The 14,160-nt window shown below is 43.0% G+C and overlaps 1 protein-coding gene across 4 annotated transcripts in view; it reads left to right on the top strand.

Annotated features, from left to right (window-relative positions):
- The window catches only part of AGBL3 (AGBL carboxypeptidase 3), an 84,528-nt gene extending 70,885 nt beyond the window's left edge, over nt 1-13,643 (top strand). For 3 of the 4 annotated variants that reach the window (XM_075855830.1, XM_075855831.1, XM_075855832.1), the window contains 8 exons: nt 2,931-3,041; nt 4,082-4,135; nt 6,720-6,771; nt 7,665-7,844; nt 8,976-9,024; nt 9,124-9,245; nt 10,673-10,886; nt 12,157-13,643. In XM_075855830.1, coding sequence (XP_075711945.1) covers nt 2,931-3,041; nt 4,082-4,135; nt 6,720-6,771; nt 7,665-7,844; nt 8,976-9,024; nt 9,124-9,245; nt 10,673-10,886; nt 12,157-12,571 — 1,197 coding nt within the window. In that variant the 3' untranslated portion in view covers nt 12,572-13,643. The remainder of the gene's footprint in view (nt 1-2,930; nt 3,042-4,081; nt 4,136-6,719; nt 6,772-7,664; nt 7,845-8,975; nt 9,025-9,123; nt 9,246-10,672; nt 10,887-12,156) is intronic. The other variant, XM_075855833.1, reaches the window with a different exon arrangement.
- The last annotated feature ends 517 nt before the right edge of the window (nt 13,644-14,160 follow it).

Raw genomic sequence — 14,160 nt, forward strand, 5'->3', positions numbered from 1 at the left:
CCCTCTCCTGACATGTCTGTTTTAGTAAATACTCATATACCAAAGAAATAACAATTCTAGAGGATCTTTTCTTAGAACTCTACGTTCCTCTGTTATTCCTCCTAGAAATGTAGGAATAAATTGACAGCTGGGTGTTACCAGTTGGGGGCGTGTCCATACACAGTCTGACACTGTCCAATCAGTGCTGGCAGAGTGAGACTGTGCAGGGACACGCCTCTTTGACAAGGTTAATGGTAAAACCCAGTTGTTAATTTATTCATATGTTTCTAGGAGGAATAACAGAGGAACGGCACAACGCAGAGTTCTACGAAAATATGTTTCACAATTGTTATTTCATGGGGAATACAAGTATTGACTAAAATAGACAGGTCAGGAGAGGGGACAGCTCCTCTTTAAGCCTATGCCGGGCTGGTGGATGTTACTGTAAAGTCTTAGCTTAAAGGGGTTGTCCAGGATTAGAAAAAAGAAGGGATCTGCTTTCTTTCCAGAAACAGCGCCACTCTTGACCATAGGCTGTGTCTGGAATTGCAGCTCAACTCCATTCACTTGAATAGGGATGAGCTGCAATACTAGACACAGCCTATGGTCAAGAGTGGCGCTGTTGTTGGAAAGAAAGAAGATCCCTTTTTCTAATCTTGGAAATCCCTTGAAGACATCACCAGGACAGGATCCCTTTACTCTAGGGAACTATGGAGGCAATTTTATCCACAATGAGCCCCCCAAAAGGGCCATTCAAGCAGTCGGGTGTAATGAGCTCCGCCTCCCTGACTCTTATAGAAGAAAGACTGTAGTGAGATGTGTCATGTGATCACTCTTAGCCATTTAGCAGAGCTGAGAGGAGTCCCACAAGTTGTGGGACATATGTGGCCTGCTTATTTTCCGGCCCCCTTATGTATACTGTGGTGGGCCATTCATTGGGGGGGGCAATTGTGCCCCCTTGGTTGTCATCGTTAGAGCACTTCCAAGCGTCTCCTCTTGACATGGCCCCTTTAACGCTGGGTCGGGGGGTGTTTATACTTGATCAAAAAATATGTTTAAAAAAATAGAAAAATTTCACTTGAAGTTAACTTAGTCCTGAGAAATGTTTTTATCTTTCAAATTAAATGTTTCTTCCTCTGCTTGTTGTCGGTGAATGTCAATGTTTACATTCGAAGGCTGAAAACCTTTTGAAAACTAGCTGAGGTTTCGTTGCAATGTATCCATGTAGCTAAGAGCAATTAGCCTGGAGTCTAGAAGCTTGTGTATTTAGCTTATAGAGGATGGCCGACGCGAATACACTGTAAGGCTATGTTCACACGGGGTATTTTGCCGAGTTTTTTGACGCGGAAACCGCGTCGCAAAACTCGGCAGAAACGGCCCGAGAACGCCTCCCATTGATTTCAATGGGAGGCGTCGGCGTCTTTTTTCCCGTGAGCAGTAAAACTGCCTCGCGGGAAAAAGAAGCGACATGCCCTATCTTCGGGCGCTTCCGCCTCTGACCTCCCATTGACTTCAATGGGAGGCAGGAGAAAGGGTATTTCTCGCTGTTTTATGCCCGCGGCGCTCAATGGCCGCGGGCGAAAAACGGCGCAATAATTGCCGTGAAAATCGGCGTGCAGGGAGAGGAATATCTGCCTCAAAGTTCCAAACGGAATTTTGAGGCAGATATTCCTCCCCCAAAATACTCCGTGTGAACATAGCCTAAGGCCCTGTTCACACTGAGTTTTTTTGCAGATTTTGACATGCCAGCTGACCACTTGCCGCGTTTTTTGCCGCATTTTTCTGCTGAGGCCATTGAGAGCCACGGGCGAAAACCGCTTTCTCTTCCTCCCATTGATGTCAATGGAAGGTCAGAGACGTAAACACCTGAAGAAAGGACATGACGCTTTTTTTTTTCTCGCGAGTTAGGATTTCAATGGGAGGCGATTTCGGCCGTTTTTTTTGGCACAGATTCTGACACGGTTTCCACATCAAAAACAGCGCGAAAAAACTCTGTGTGAACATACCCTAACAAACCTTTTGCAAAACTAGATCAGGTGAGGTTTTCCTCCTCTGAATCTAGATGAGAATGTTTCCAATCACTGACAGCAATCAGAGATCTTGACAAAAAAATTATGTAACGTGTATATTACATTATCAATTTTGCTGATACAGAGCTCCAAATCCCCTGCACAGACGTAGAGGTAAATGATAGAATTCTGGTTGTCGGCAGCCACCACTAGAGGGAGCTCAAGAGTTTACTGCATACTGTATTATTATTGAGTTCAGTGTATAAATCTATACAGTCAGCTCCCCCTAGTGGTGGCTGCAAAATTGTATCATTTATTTATAAGGGGTTTTGTATCAGCAAAACGGGGCACTGACCGCTATAAAGATATATTAAGAAATGAGTCCGTACAGAATTGGGATTATCTCTTTATGTAATATTAGTTTTATATCTGTTTCTGGGAAAGCTGAGTGGCAACTAATATGGCCACCATTACAGCTCCCATAGGGGGTTTTCACCCAGCTTTCCAAGACTCCTGAATAGCAGATGGGTCTTGGAAAGAGTCAGCTTTCCCAGAAACAGATGGTTAAATAAAATGTGTGGTAGAAGAAGAGAACTTTGTATTTATGGGATTTTTTTATTTATTTGGGATTTTCATTTTCAGAAGGAAACGCTCAGTAACTATAGTCCCGCCTCCTTTTCTTTATGCCCGGAAGGGGTCGGGGGCCGCTCGTTATGTAATAGGTTCTCTGATATCTACATTTTACTGACGAGTCTCAAAGTCTTAATATGTAATATGCCTTTAAAAGGTGGGATCACTTAGTACCTATTCTTTAGAATACATGACACCTAGGACAGGGATCCCCAACCTGTGGCTAAACTATAACTCCCATCATGCCCCTGAAAGCCGCAGGGGACACGAGATTAGTTTATGCAGATGATTTACACATTTTTATATTTTCAGGAAAAACTCGGCTCTGTCAAAAAGCCTCACAACCTTCCAAAAGAGTCTAAGAAAAACAGGATGACCAAACAGCAGAGGGCGCCTCTCTTCCAAGATCTAAGTGCTAAGAAGGTCTGTATTGTGTAAGAGGGTTATTGATCTTATCTAATGGGCGTTACCCTACCCGCTACCTTCCCCATTCTCGCCGTGGACAACTTGATCTGGCAAGACTGATCTATGGTTGATCTTTATGAGGGAGGCAATTGGGATGCAGCTTGGGGTCACAATAAAGGCTATCTGGCCAGGGACTGTTTTATAGAAAATGCGCCCCCCCCTGAGCAGTACGGCCCCCGCACTCAACATTTTTATAAAGTTATTCTCAGAATTTCAAAAACTGCGTAAATAAAATAATACTTCCATACAGTATCCAAATAATGCCCCCATACAGTGCCAACATAACCATTCCATACGCTAGCCATACAATACTGCCATTCAATGCCTAAAGAAAACTGCCATTTACCACCATACAATCCTTAATAATACCACCATATAGTGTCTAAATAATTCTGATATATAGCTGTTAATTCATACCCCCATATAGTACCCAAATAATTCCAACATGTAATCCCTAAATAACACCCTGTTACAGATTCCAAATACCTCCATATAATGCCGTAATAATATAGTGTCCAAATAATACCGCCATATGTCTCATAAAGCATAGCACCATACAGTGTCCAAATCATAACGCCATATAATGCTTAAATAATACCGCCATATAATTCCGTAATCATTCCCCATACAGTGTCCAAAACATACCACTATACAATCCCTAAATAATTCTCCCATGTAGTGTCAAAATAATACTGCCATATAGCTCATACATCATACCCCCTAGCAGTGTCCAAGCAAGCTCATAAGTTATCATGAAACAGGTTTACTAAGCAAGCAGTTCTAAGTATGGACACCAGAGGGCAGCACAGTACCATTGTTTGCTTCTCGGACGGTTTTGTGCGTATTTTTAGGTAGAATAAAACGATTTACGTTTAAATTGACCAGAACTATTCTAAAAATATACTGACTCGTGTTATTTAGGGTTTGCCCTATACATTTTCCAGAGATAGAGCTAAACATCTGTTTGATGCCATTCTAATCCTGCATCTGTGTGACAGGTCTCTGTGATCTACCTCATGTTCAACGCCAACGGAGAAGTCGTTACAACTAAGGTGAGTAGATTCCCTCTACATCATAAATGGGGCCTCCAGTGCATCTAAAATAATAAATGAAGCCATTTTTTTAAATATTCTTGATTAAAAATCCCCTCCCGTTTTGTGTCTACAGCTCCTCTGCAGACCTATGTGTTGTTTATGGTTACAGTTTACAAACAAAACCCCATAAGCCCCAACTATAGGGCTTAACATAACCCAGGGAACAGTAACCCCAGTGACTACAATGATACAGTAAGTTATTTTTACCATAGGGATCACTGATCCCTATTAATAGGACACCAGGTGTTGTGATCCCTAAAAGAGCAGAATATTATCTATCTGGCCAATAGTGTGTGGACACCTGACCCTCACACCTATATAAGCTTGTTGGACATCCCATTCCAAAACCATGAGCGCCAATATGGAGTTGTGCCCCCTGTTGCGACATAAAAGCTTCCACTCTTTTGGGAAGCCTTTCCACGTGATCTTGGGGCGTCTGTGGGAATTTTTGCCCATGGAGTCTTTTTAGACTGCCAGATAGTGAGACGTGATTTCTGCACTCCAGAGTCCTGTGACGACGTGCTTTACACCAATCCAGCCGCCGCTTGGCATTGTGCACAGAGATCTTAGGCTTGTGTACAGCGACCATGAAAACCCATTTCATGAAGCTCCTAGCGCACAGTTCTGGTGTTGTTGTCCAGGGGCATGGTGGATCTATGTAGTGAGGAAAACAAGCGGATTGGTGATTTTTTACACACCACCCACTTAGTGGCCCCACTCTGAGATTGCGTGACCTGCCGGTTCATGGCTGAGCTGTTGTTACTCCTTGACGCTTCCTTTTTACATTGATAGCAATTACAGGTGACTGGGGCAGATCTAGCAGATAATAATAACACTTACAGGTGACCGGGTCAGATCTAGCAGATAATAATAATACTTACAGGTGACCGGGGCAGATCTAGCAGATGATAATAATAACACTTACAGGCGACCGGGGCAGATCTAGCAGATAATAATAACACTTACAGATGACCGGGGCAGATCTAGCAGATAATAATGACACTTACAGGTGACTGGGGGAGATCTAGCAGATAATAATTAATAATACTTACAGGTGACTGGGGCAGATCTAGCAGATAATAATAACACTTACAGGTGAACGGAGGAGATTTAGCAGATAATAATAACACTTACAGGTGACCGGGGCAGATCTAGCAGATAATAATAACACTTACAGGTGACTGGGGCAGATCTAGCAGATAATAATAACACTTACAGGTGACTGGGGCAGATCTAGCAGATAATAATAACACAGGTGACCGGGGCAGATCTAGCAGATAATAATAACACTTACAGGTGACTGGGGCAGATCTAGCAGATAATAATAACACTTACAGGTGACCGGGGCAGATCTAGCAAATAATAATAACACAGGTGACCGGGGCAGATAATAATAACACTTAGAGTATGTTCACACGCTTAACCAAAAACGTCTGAAAATACGGAGCTGTTTTCAAGGGAAAGCAGCTCCTGATTTTCAGATGTTTTTTGCTGCGGTTTTTGGAGCTGTTTTCAATAGAGTCTATGAAAAACGGCTCTAAAAACGTCCCAAGCAGTGACCTGCACTTCTTTTTCGCGGCTGTTTTTTTTACGCGCCTGTTTTTCAAAATGGCCGTGTAAAAAACGGCCCGTCGGAACAAAACACAGTTTTTCCCATTGAAATCAATGGGCAGATGTTTGGAGGCGTTCTGATTCTGATTTTTCGGCCGTTTTTCGGCCATGTGAACATACCCTAACAGGAGACTGGAGCAGATCTAGCAGATAATAATACTTGCAGGCGACCGGGGCAGATCTAGCAGATAACAATAACACTTACAGGTGACCGGGGCAGATATAGCAGATAATAATAACACTTACAGGCGACCGGGGCAGATCTAGCAGATAATAATAAAGCTTACAGGCGACCGGGGCAGATCTAGTAGATAATAATAACGCTTATAGGCGACCGGGGCAGATCTAGTAGATAATAATAACACTTACAGGTGACTGGGGCAGATCAAGCAGACAATAATTACACTTACAGGTAACCGGGGTAGATCTAGCAGATGATAATAATAGCACTTACAGGTGACAGGGGCAGATCTAACAGATAATAATAATACTTACAGGTGACCGGGGCAGATAACACTTACAGGTGACCGGGGCAGATCTAGCAGATAATAATAACACTTACAGGTGACCGGGCAGATCTAGCACACAATAATAACACTTACAGGTGACCGGGGCATATCTAGCAGATAATAATAACACTTACAGGTGACGGCGAAATATCTGGCAGTTCAGAAATATCAAAAACTGCCTTGTGAAAAAGGTGGCATCCTATAACAGTCCCACGTGTAGTCACTGAGCTCTACAGTACGACCCATATCACTAGCAATGTAGCAATGTTTGTCTATGGAGATTGTATGACTGTGTGCTTGATTTTATGCACCTGTTTGCAATCAGTTCTGCTGAAACCCCTGAGCTCAATGTTTTTCTATTTCAATTCTTTGTTGTATTTCTGTGATTATATTTGATCTACTTTTCCATATATTATTCCCAGTCCCACTCCCGTGCCAGGAACCAGGATGTTGTGGATATTACAAGCATTAATAGTGAGTAACAAGACTGCATGCGCTACTACTACAATCCCCCCTCCTCATGATATATAACATCGCTTTACTTTGTGATGTATATATGTATATCCAATGCTAATGCAATATTCTTAAAGGGACACTCCGCCTCTTATTACTATACAGCATTTTGTAGTAGATCTTCATCACACTTTTTGCTGTTTTCACATATTTTTCTTTTCTTTGTAGAAAGAAATCTGATACGATTTAAAAACCGTCAACAAGCTGCTGTTGATGGATCTGTTTTTCTTATGTGCCTATTTAGTAGTTTGAGTAGACAATAGTACCGACTGTGTGTTTTTTTTAAACTAATTAACACCTGAATATCCCACACAGCCTGGATTTTGAACTCATAAATACCCAACTATTTGGAAACAGTCAACAAGTTGCTGTTGATAGATCTGTTTTTCTTATTATGTGTCTATATTTAGTAATTTGAATAGACAATTGTACCGACTATGTGTCTTTTTAACATATTCACACCTAAATACCCCACGCAGCCTGGATTTTTTACTTATTAATACCTGCATTGAGTATTCATATGGTAAGACTGGAATATTCATATGTTGATACATTTCAGATATTCACATGTTATTGAGCTGCCCAGAGTATATACAATGAAAACAAAAGATCCATCAGCAGCAACCACCCTACATGTTGATGGTTTCCATTTATTTATTTACACTGGCCAAAATATAAAAATGATAAATAAGAAAAAGCTTATACCCACCGAGGCCAGTGAATGGCTACTGCGATCACGTGGCTACACGGGCACGTCGGAAAATCTATTTAAGGGGGAAACGCTCCTTAACATTACTTTAAATGACATTTAGTATTGATGCAATCCAAAAAAGTTACATTTTTATTTCCCCCAGGTTTTAACTGGAAAAGACCACTCCCCTTATTTAAGAGTCTCCTCTCCCAGCGATGCCCATTCAACAGTATTGTAGAGCCGTGCTGTTACTACATCAGCCCAGACATCAACGACTCCTTCAGACCTAATGCTGCCAACTACGAATGTGAGGTTGGGTCTAGGGACGGAGTGCACAAGTCAGGTGGGTACCGCAAAGTTCAATAAATACGTTGTTATCCATACAGGGCATGTGCTTACATTATTACATGTGCAGAAACTTTGTAATATATCTAAATCGGAGACAGTGGCGTCTTCCTCACCTCCCAGCAGCCGGTAGTTCCCCTTTCCCTGCCTGTAAATGTGCAGAAAGGTGGAGGAGGGGGATGCAGCTGCAGCTTCCCAATAAGTGTTTCAAATAGAGGAGGAGGAGATATCTGATTGGCCCAGATCACACCCCGGTAGAGCCCGCCTACTCCACAATGTTGTAGATTAGATTGTCACTAAAACAAGGCTTCTAGAGGGGAATAATCGACTATTGTATGCCTGTAGCCACCACTAGGGGGAGCTCACTGCATACAGATTAAGGCCGTGTTCACACAGAGTTTTTTGAAAGCGGAAAAGTTTGGCTCAAAGTTCCTTCAGGAATTTTGAGGGAGATTTTGGCCTGCCTGCACAGTCTTTCCGCATTTTTTGCGGCGTTTTTTGGCCGCGGCCATTGAGCACCGCGGGCAAAAAACGCAGCGAAAACCGCTTTCCATGCCTCCCATTGATGTCAGAGTTCAGAGACGGAAACTCCTGAAGAAAGGGCATGACGCTCCTTTTCCCCGTAAGTGGTTTTTTTTCGCTCACGGGGGAAAAAACGCTTCCGCTTGGCATTGAAATCAATGGGTGGCATTTTCAGATGTTTTTTGGCGCGGTTTCCGCGTCAAAAACAGTGCCAAAAAACTCTGTGTGAACATACCCAATACCCATTGAGCTCAATACTCTCTGTATACATCCAAAAGTCCCAGGAAACTCCTTTAAATGAAAACGGAAAAGAAGGAAGCTGGGACCATGACCCTTGGGGTATGTTCACACGGAGGAATTTTGCAGGCAGATTTTGACCTGCCGGCAGAAGACTTGCCGTGTTTTTCACGGACGGTTTCAAGGCAAAAACAGTGCCAATATACTCAGTGTGAACAAGTCCTTACAGTCCAAGACCCAAGATCTCCGTCCGCCCCTGTTATTTATTTATTATTTTACTGGGGTTTTCCTTTAAGGATTTCATCAATCCCTGCGCACAATAAATAGATCAATAATCTTGAATTAAATCTTTTGTTATTTTGATTTGTAGTGAAAATGTCATTCCCGTCTCCGGTCTACGACCAACCATCGCTCTCCCGGTAAGTGACACAATTTACGATTATATTATTATTATTTTTTTTTATTTTTTTTTTATTATTATTATTTATTATATTTCATTTTACATTTGATTTTTTTAGTTCTGGAGAACTTTTTATGGAAAAGGATATCAAGAGTCCTCCGCTTCCTCCATCTGTGAGGGCAACTGAGTCCGCTCCACCTGCGGTGCCTGCTGCAGTACTAAAAGCTCAGGATCAGTCAGGTGAGAGAACATGAATAGATCGCCCAACCATGCCTAGTGCCGGCCTGAGGGGGCGGAGCCTGACACGGCTTCTCTCTGTGGTGTTCTTTGACTTCCTGTGTCATGCTCCGCCCCCTCAGGCCGGCACTAGGCAGAACGCAGTGTATTAGTTTTACCCGGAGTGTTGCGTCACTATCTCATTTCTCACTCTTCACACAGGCGTGTTCGGTCCGTATGTCGGCAGTATATCCGTCTATGTAAATGAAGCGTGATCATTGCATAATGAAAAGTTCTGTTACTTTCTAATATACTTTGTGTTACAAGATATGCTTGCTGTCAGTGAATGCAAACATTCTCGTTTACATCCAGAAGCTGAAAACGTGTACAGACCTAAGGCCCTGTTCACACAGAGTTTTTTGATGCAGAAACCGCGTCGGAAACTGTGCTAAAAAACTGCCGAAAACGCCTCCGAATGGGAGGCGGAGGCGTTTTTTTTTTCTCACGAGATGAAAAAAATGCTTGCGTGGAAAAAAAGCGACATGACCTATCTTCAGCCGTTTTCCGCCTCGAAAACCTCATTGAAATCAATGGGAGACGGAAAAAAAGGGCCTCAGCGTTGTTGGTTTTTTACACGGTTTTGGAAAAAAATGCTCGGTGAGGGTTTGTTACAATATTATCTAGGCTAGAGAATCCGCTGTGAACCAAAATATGAGCAGTGCAAATCTCTCTCTTGTGCTGATCGTTTGTTACAATGTATCAGTGCAGGTAAAATGTATCAGCCTGGAGCTCACATTGTTTAGCTCACAGGAATGTTCAGACTGGATACAATTGTAACAACTTCTCAGCTGTGAGAAGTATCAGGTGTTTATTGGTTTTCAGCCTGTCCATGTAAACAAGAATGTCCCAATTTACCGCTAGCGGAGATCTTGAAAATGATGAGGGATGGAAAAGCAAAGTATATTAGGCAGTTGCAGAACATTTCCGGTTCTAATATACTCTGTGTTCAAATTCCTCACCATTTTCAAAAACTCTGCTTGTTGTCAGTGAATGAAAAGATTCTCGTTTACCTGCAGAGGCTAAAATCCTATAAAGATGAATACTTCTCACATCTGAGGTTTGCTAAAATTTAACATTTATGTCTAGACCATCTTCTGTGAGCTAAACAGGCTGATCTATATTACCTGCACTGATACATTGTAACAAATGATCAGGACAGAAGAGAGATTTGTGCTGCTGATGTGTTTATCTCACAATTGATTGTCTATACTGGCTACAACTGTAACAAACCCTCAGCTATAAGGTCTATACAGGTTCATCTACTGGATGTAAACAAGCATGTCCCTTTCACTAACAGCATGCAGAGATCTTGAAAATGGCGAGGAACTTGAACTTAAAGCATATTTAGAAAGCTGCAGTACTTTTATTATATAAGTTTTTCTTTACTCAAGGTAATTTTGTGCAGCGTAAGAGCAAGAAGATGGCGGCCTGCTCTTCGGCACCTCAAAACAGGGGCGATTACCAAGGGGGCGGACAAAATAGGGAAGAAAATGACCATCTGAGACATGAGAACGAAGTGATTCTCCTGCCAGCTGTGACCACCTCTAGAGAAGCCCCTCTCAATGGAACGGGCAGTCTCTATGCCACCGCTGCCACCAAAGTCGGGTATGTGTTTCCTATTAAATATAATATCTCCTCCATTGAGACTATTTCTTAAAAATATCCAACATCATTCACACCTATTTCTTAAAGTGAACCCGTAACCAGGCAGGATCCAGGTAGTATAGACCATCTGTACCCTGCCCAATCAGAGCTGACCTGGTGGGTGCCATTGTCGTCACTAAATCACTCTCCTAAAGCGGGAGACCAGGAGATCGGCTGCAGGAAGAAGGGTCACATGGGTCCTCTGGGCTCTGCTGAATGGTTGAGAGGGCTCACAGAGGGGAGGGGCTTATGCAGTAACTGCTTTCTGGCTCCTGATTGGCATTTCAGAAGCTCTGTTAATGGGTACAATTACGTTCTCTTGGTAAGTCTTCCTTATTCTTGCCTACTCCCCTGGATTGTGACCCAAGGGTCCCCCAAAATATTGGAGACTTCCTTACAAAAGAGAGAGAGGTGTCATGTAACGCCATCTGTTCAACAGAAAGAATATTTACATGGGCCAGTTCTTAAAAATAGACAACTATGGTGATAATGGAGAGCTCCTCCCCTCTGTGAGCCCTCTTAACCAATCAGCAGAGCCCAGAGGACCCATGTGACGATCACCTGGTCTCCCACTTTAGGAAAGTGATTTAGTGACCACAATGGCACCCACCAGGCCATTATGTTTTGTTATGATGGAGATCGCTGAAGATTAGGAGGGTCGGGATGTCCAAGCACAATAGTCCAGCACCTCAGGGTCTAAGCCAACTAGGCGTAGAGGACACATAGACATGACTGTCGTAATAACAGGGAAAACAATGTAGTCTAATAGGTGACTGGGTGACCAGAAGGCTCAGCACCATATCTTCAAAATGGCTGACACTGGTGGCAACTTCTTGGTCTCGGTTACAGAGAGAAGAGCAGCTCTGGAGCACAAACTGCTGCGTTAACACATCAAATACTGTGAAGTGAACAGGAATATTCAGGAGCACATGAGAACCTTGTTGGTTTTTTCATGGGGCAATTGGAGAAATCAAGAGTGGGCCATAGAGACCCCCACTATGGCTTTAATGGTCTGGGGGGGCAGATAAGTCAGATGAGCCCCCTTCTTTCTGCTGGTATCCGTTTATTCATGGCTCCCACTAGCAAACAAGGGGAAGGGAATAGGGCCACGACACGTATGAGGGATACAAATGGCTTCGATCAGCACCCTATTTAGGGTGGGGGGTTATCAATGACCAGTGTCGTTTTGGAGTTTTTTCCCCACACCGTAATATTTTATTTTCTCCTACAGACCCCTGCAGAACGTTTTACCAAATATGATGTCCCAGCCTCATGTATCACACAAGTCGTCCACCAGGGCGCTGCCCCCCGCCAAGGTCAGAGGGCAATCAATCCTTCATTCTAGCAAAGGGACAGTACAGAAAAGGAAACTGGGAAAGCTGATTGGTCCATACCCCCAGGAAGACCATGCCAACCTCCCTGCTAACACCTGGAAGGACATCCTGATTGGACTACAGACGGGGGAAGGGGGAGGATCCGTACAAAGTTTTACGCTGCATCGGGACATTGACCATCCTATACCTGCACCCCCTAAGGGGCATGTTCTGAAAAATGGGACTTCTAATGGGTTTGTGGGATGTACAAGGAAACCTGGACAGAGAGTCAGTTTGGTGCCACTTCCAAAAACAGTTCCATCCTCCCACTAACCTGTCCTTGAATCACGGCTAAATTTACAGCCCCATCTCTGGTGTGGACCCTTAACTGACTGACTACCTCCCCCATGTGCAGGTTAAGAAATGGAATCGGCAGTTGGGGGGCTCCAATCAGGAACCCTCCTAACTCCCATAGCTGTCATATGGACTTCCTCCAGGGAGGGGGGTAACTTGTAAGTTCTGTATGAGGGCCCCCCAACCATTATGTTCCATGTGGTAGATGAGCCATTCAGGGGTTACGGTTTATACCTCTCCACGCCCCTCCCTGCCTCTAATGCAAACACACAAAGCGGGCATAACATTAGAAGCATCTTTCCATCTCCAAAACACAGTATTGGACGGGTGTGTAGACTTTTGCAAAGCAGATGTTTTTCTTTACTGCTCTAATATATGAAAAATGAAGCGCCTTTTGAAATAGTGTTTTGTGTATACAGCTCTTACGCAAACCTTTATGTCTCCATGGTTACAGACTACAAATAAACCCTGTGTGGTCTGATCTTTCAGTCACATGCTACTCTCTTCCATCTGCCTCCTCCTCTACCGTCTGTAGGTTATTAAGAACGGGGGCAGAGGGAGTGGAGTTACACATAACTGCAGCATCCGACTACACAGGGTTTGTTTGTAGTCTGTAACCATAGAGACAGATAGGTCTGAATAGGAGCTGTATACAAAAAACGGTAGGAGATTTTTAATCAAGACTTTGTTCGTTATTTTATATCAGAGCAATAAAAAACAAGTTTCTAAAGTTTACATACCCCTTAATGAATGTATCCTATGAGATAATGTGTAGCTACACTTTACTGCTTGTTGAGAAATAGTTCTCCAATACTTGAAATAATCAGTTGCTGCTCCATCTACTGGTTACTGATAGGTACTGCATCTCATTGAATTTCTATCTAGTAACAGCCTCGGACTCTTTCACTAATGAGGATCATCTTCTTCCACCCAATAAACCAGTCCTTGAGAAGTGAAATAAATGACTGGGAACGGAGAGGTGATTACATTGATATCTGTATTATTGTGTATTTTGTATTGATTCCTTCTTTAAATAAATCTTTATATCCGGTGTTGGATGATGAGATTTATTGATGTCGATGTGTGAAAACTTTCATTAGTTGCCGTCGTTGTTTCCTTTCCCCACAAAGAACAAAGAAGAAACATCCACCCGAGGTCAAGATAATATCATATTCTGTTATATTGCAGAAAAGTTTTAAGGGGAATGTCCAACCTTGAATGCCAAATCCTTTACCCAGCGCCCAGAAATATATACAACACCCTGTACCTGGTGCCCAGTAATATATATAATACCCTGTACCTGGCGCCCAGAAATATATACAACACCCTGTACCTGGTGCCCAGTAATATATATAATACCCTGTACCTGGTGCCCAGAAATATATACATTACCCTGTACCTGGTGCCCAGCACTATATATACAATACCCTGTACCTGGTGCCCAGTAATATATATAATACCCTGTACCTGGTGCCCAGAAATATATACATTACCCTGTACCTGGTGCCCAGCACTATATATACAATACCCTGTACCTGGTGCCCAGTAATATATACAATACCCTGTAC

Source organism: Rhinoderma darwinii, chromosome 3, assembly GCF_050947455.1.
Source record: "Rhinoderma darwinii isolate aRhiDar2 chromosome 3, aRhiDar2.hap1, whole genome shotgun sequence".
NCBI classification, from domain to species: Eukaryota; Metazoa; Chordata; class Amphibia; order Anura; family Rhinodermatidae; genus Rhinoderma; species Rhinoderma darwinii.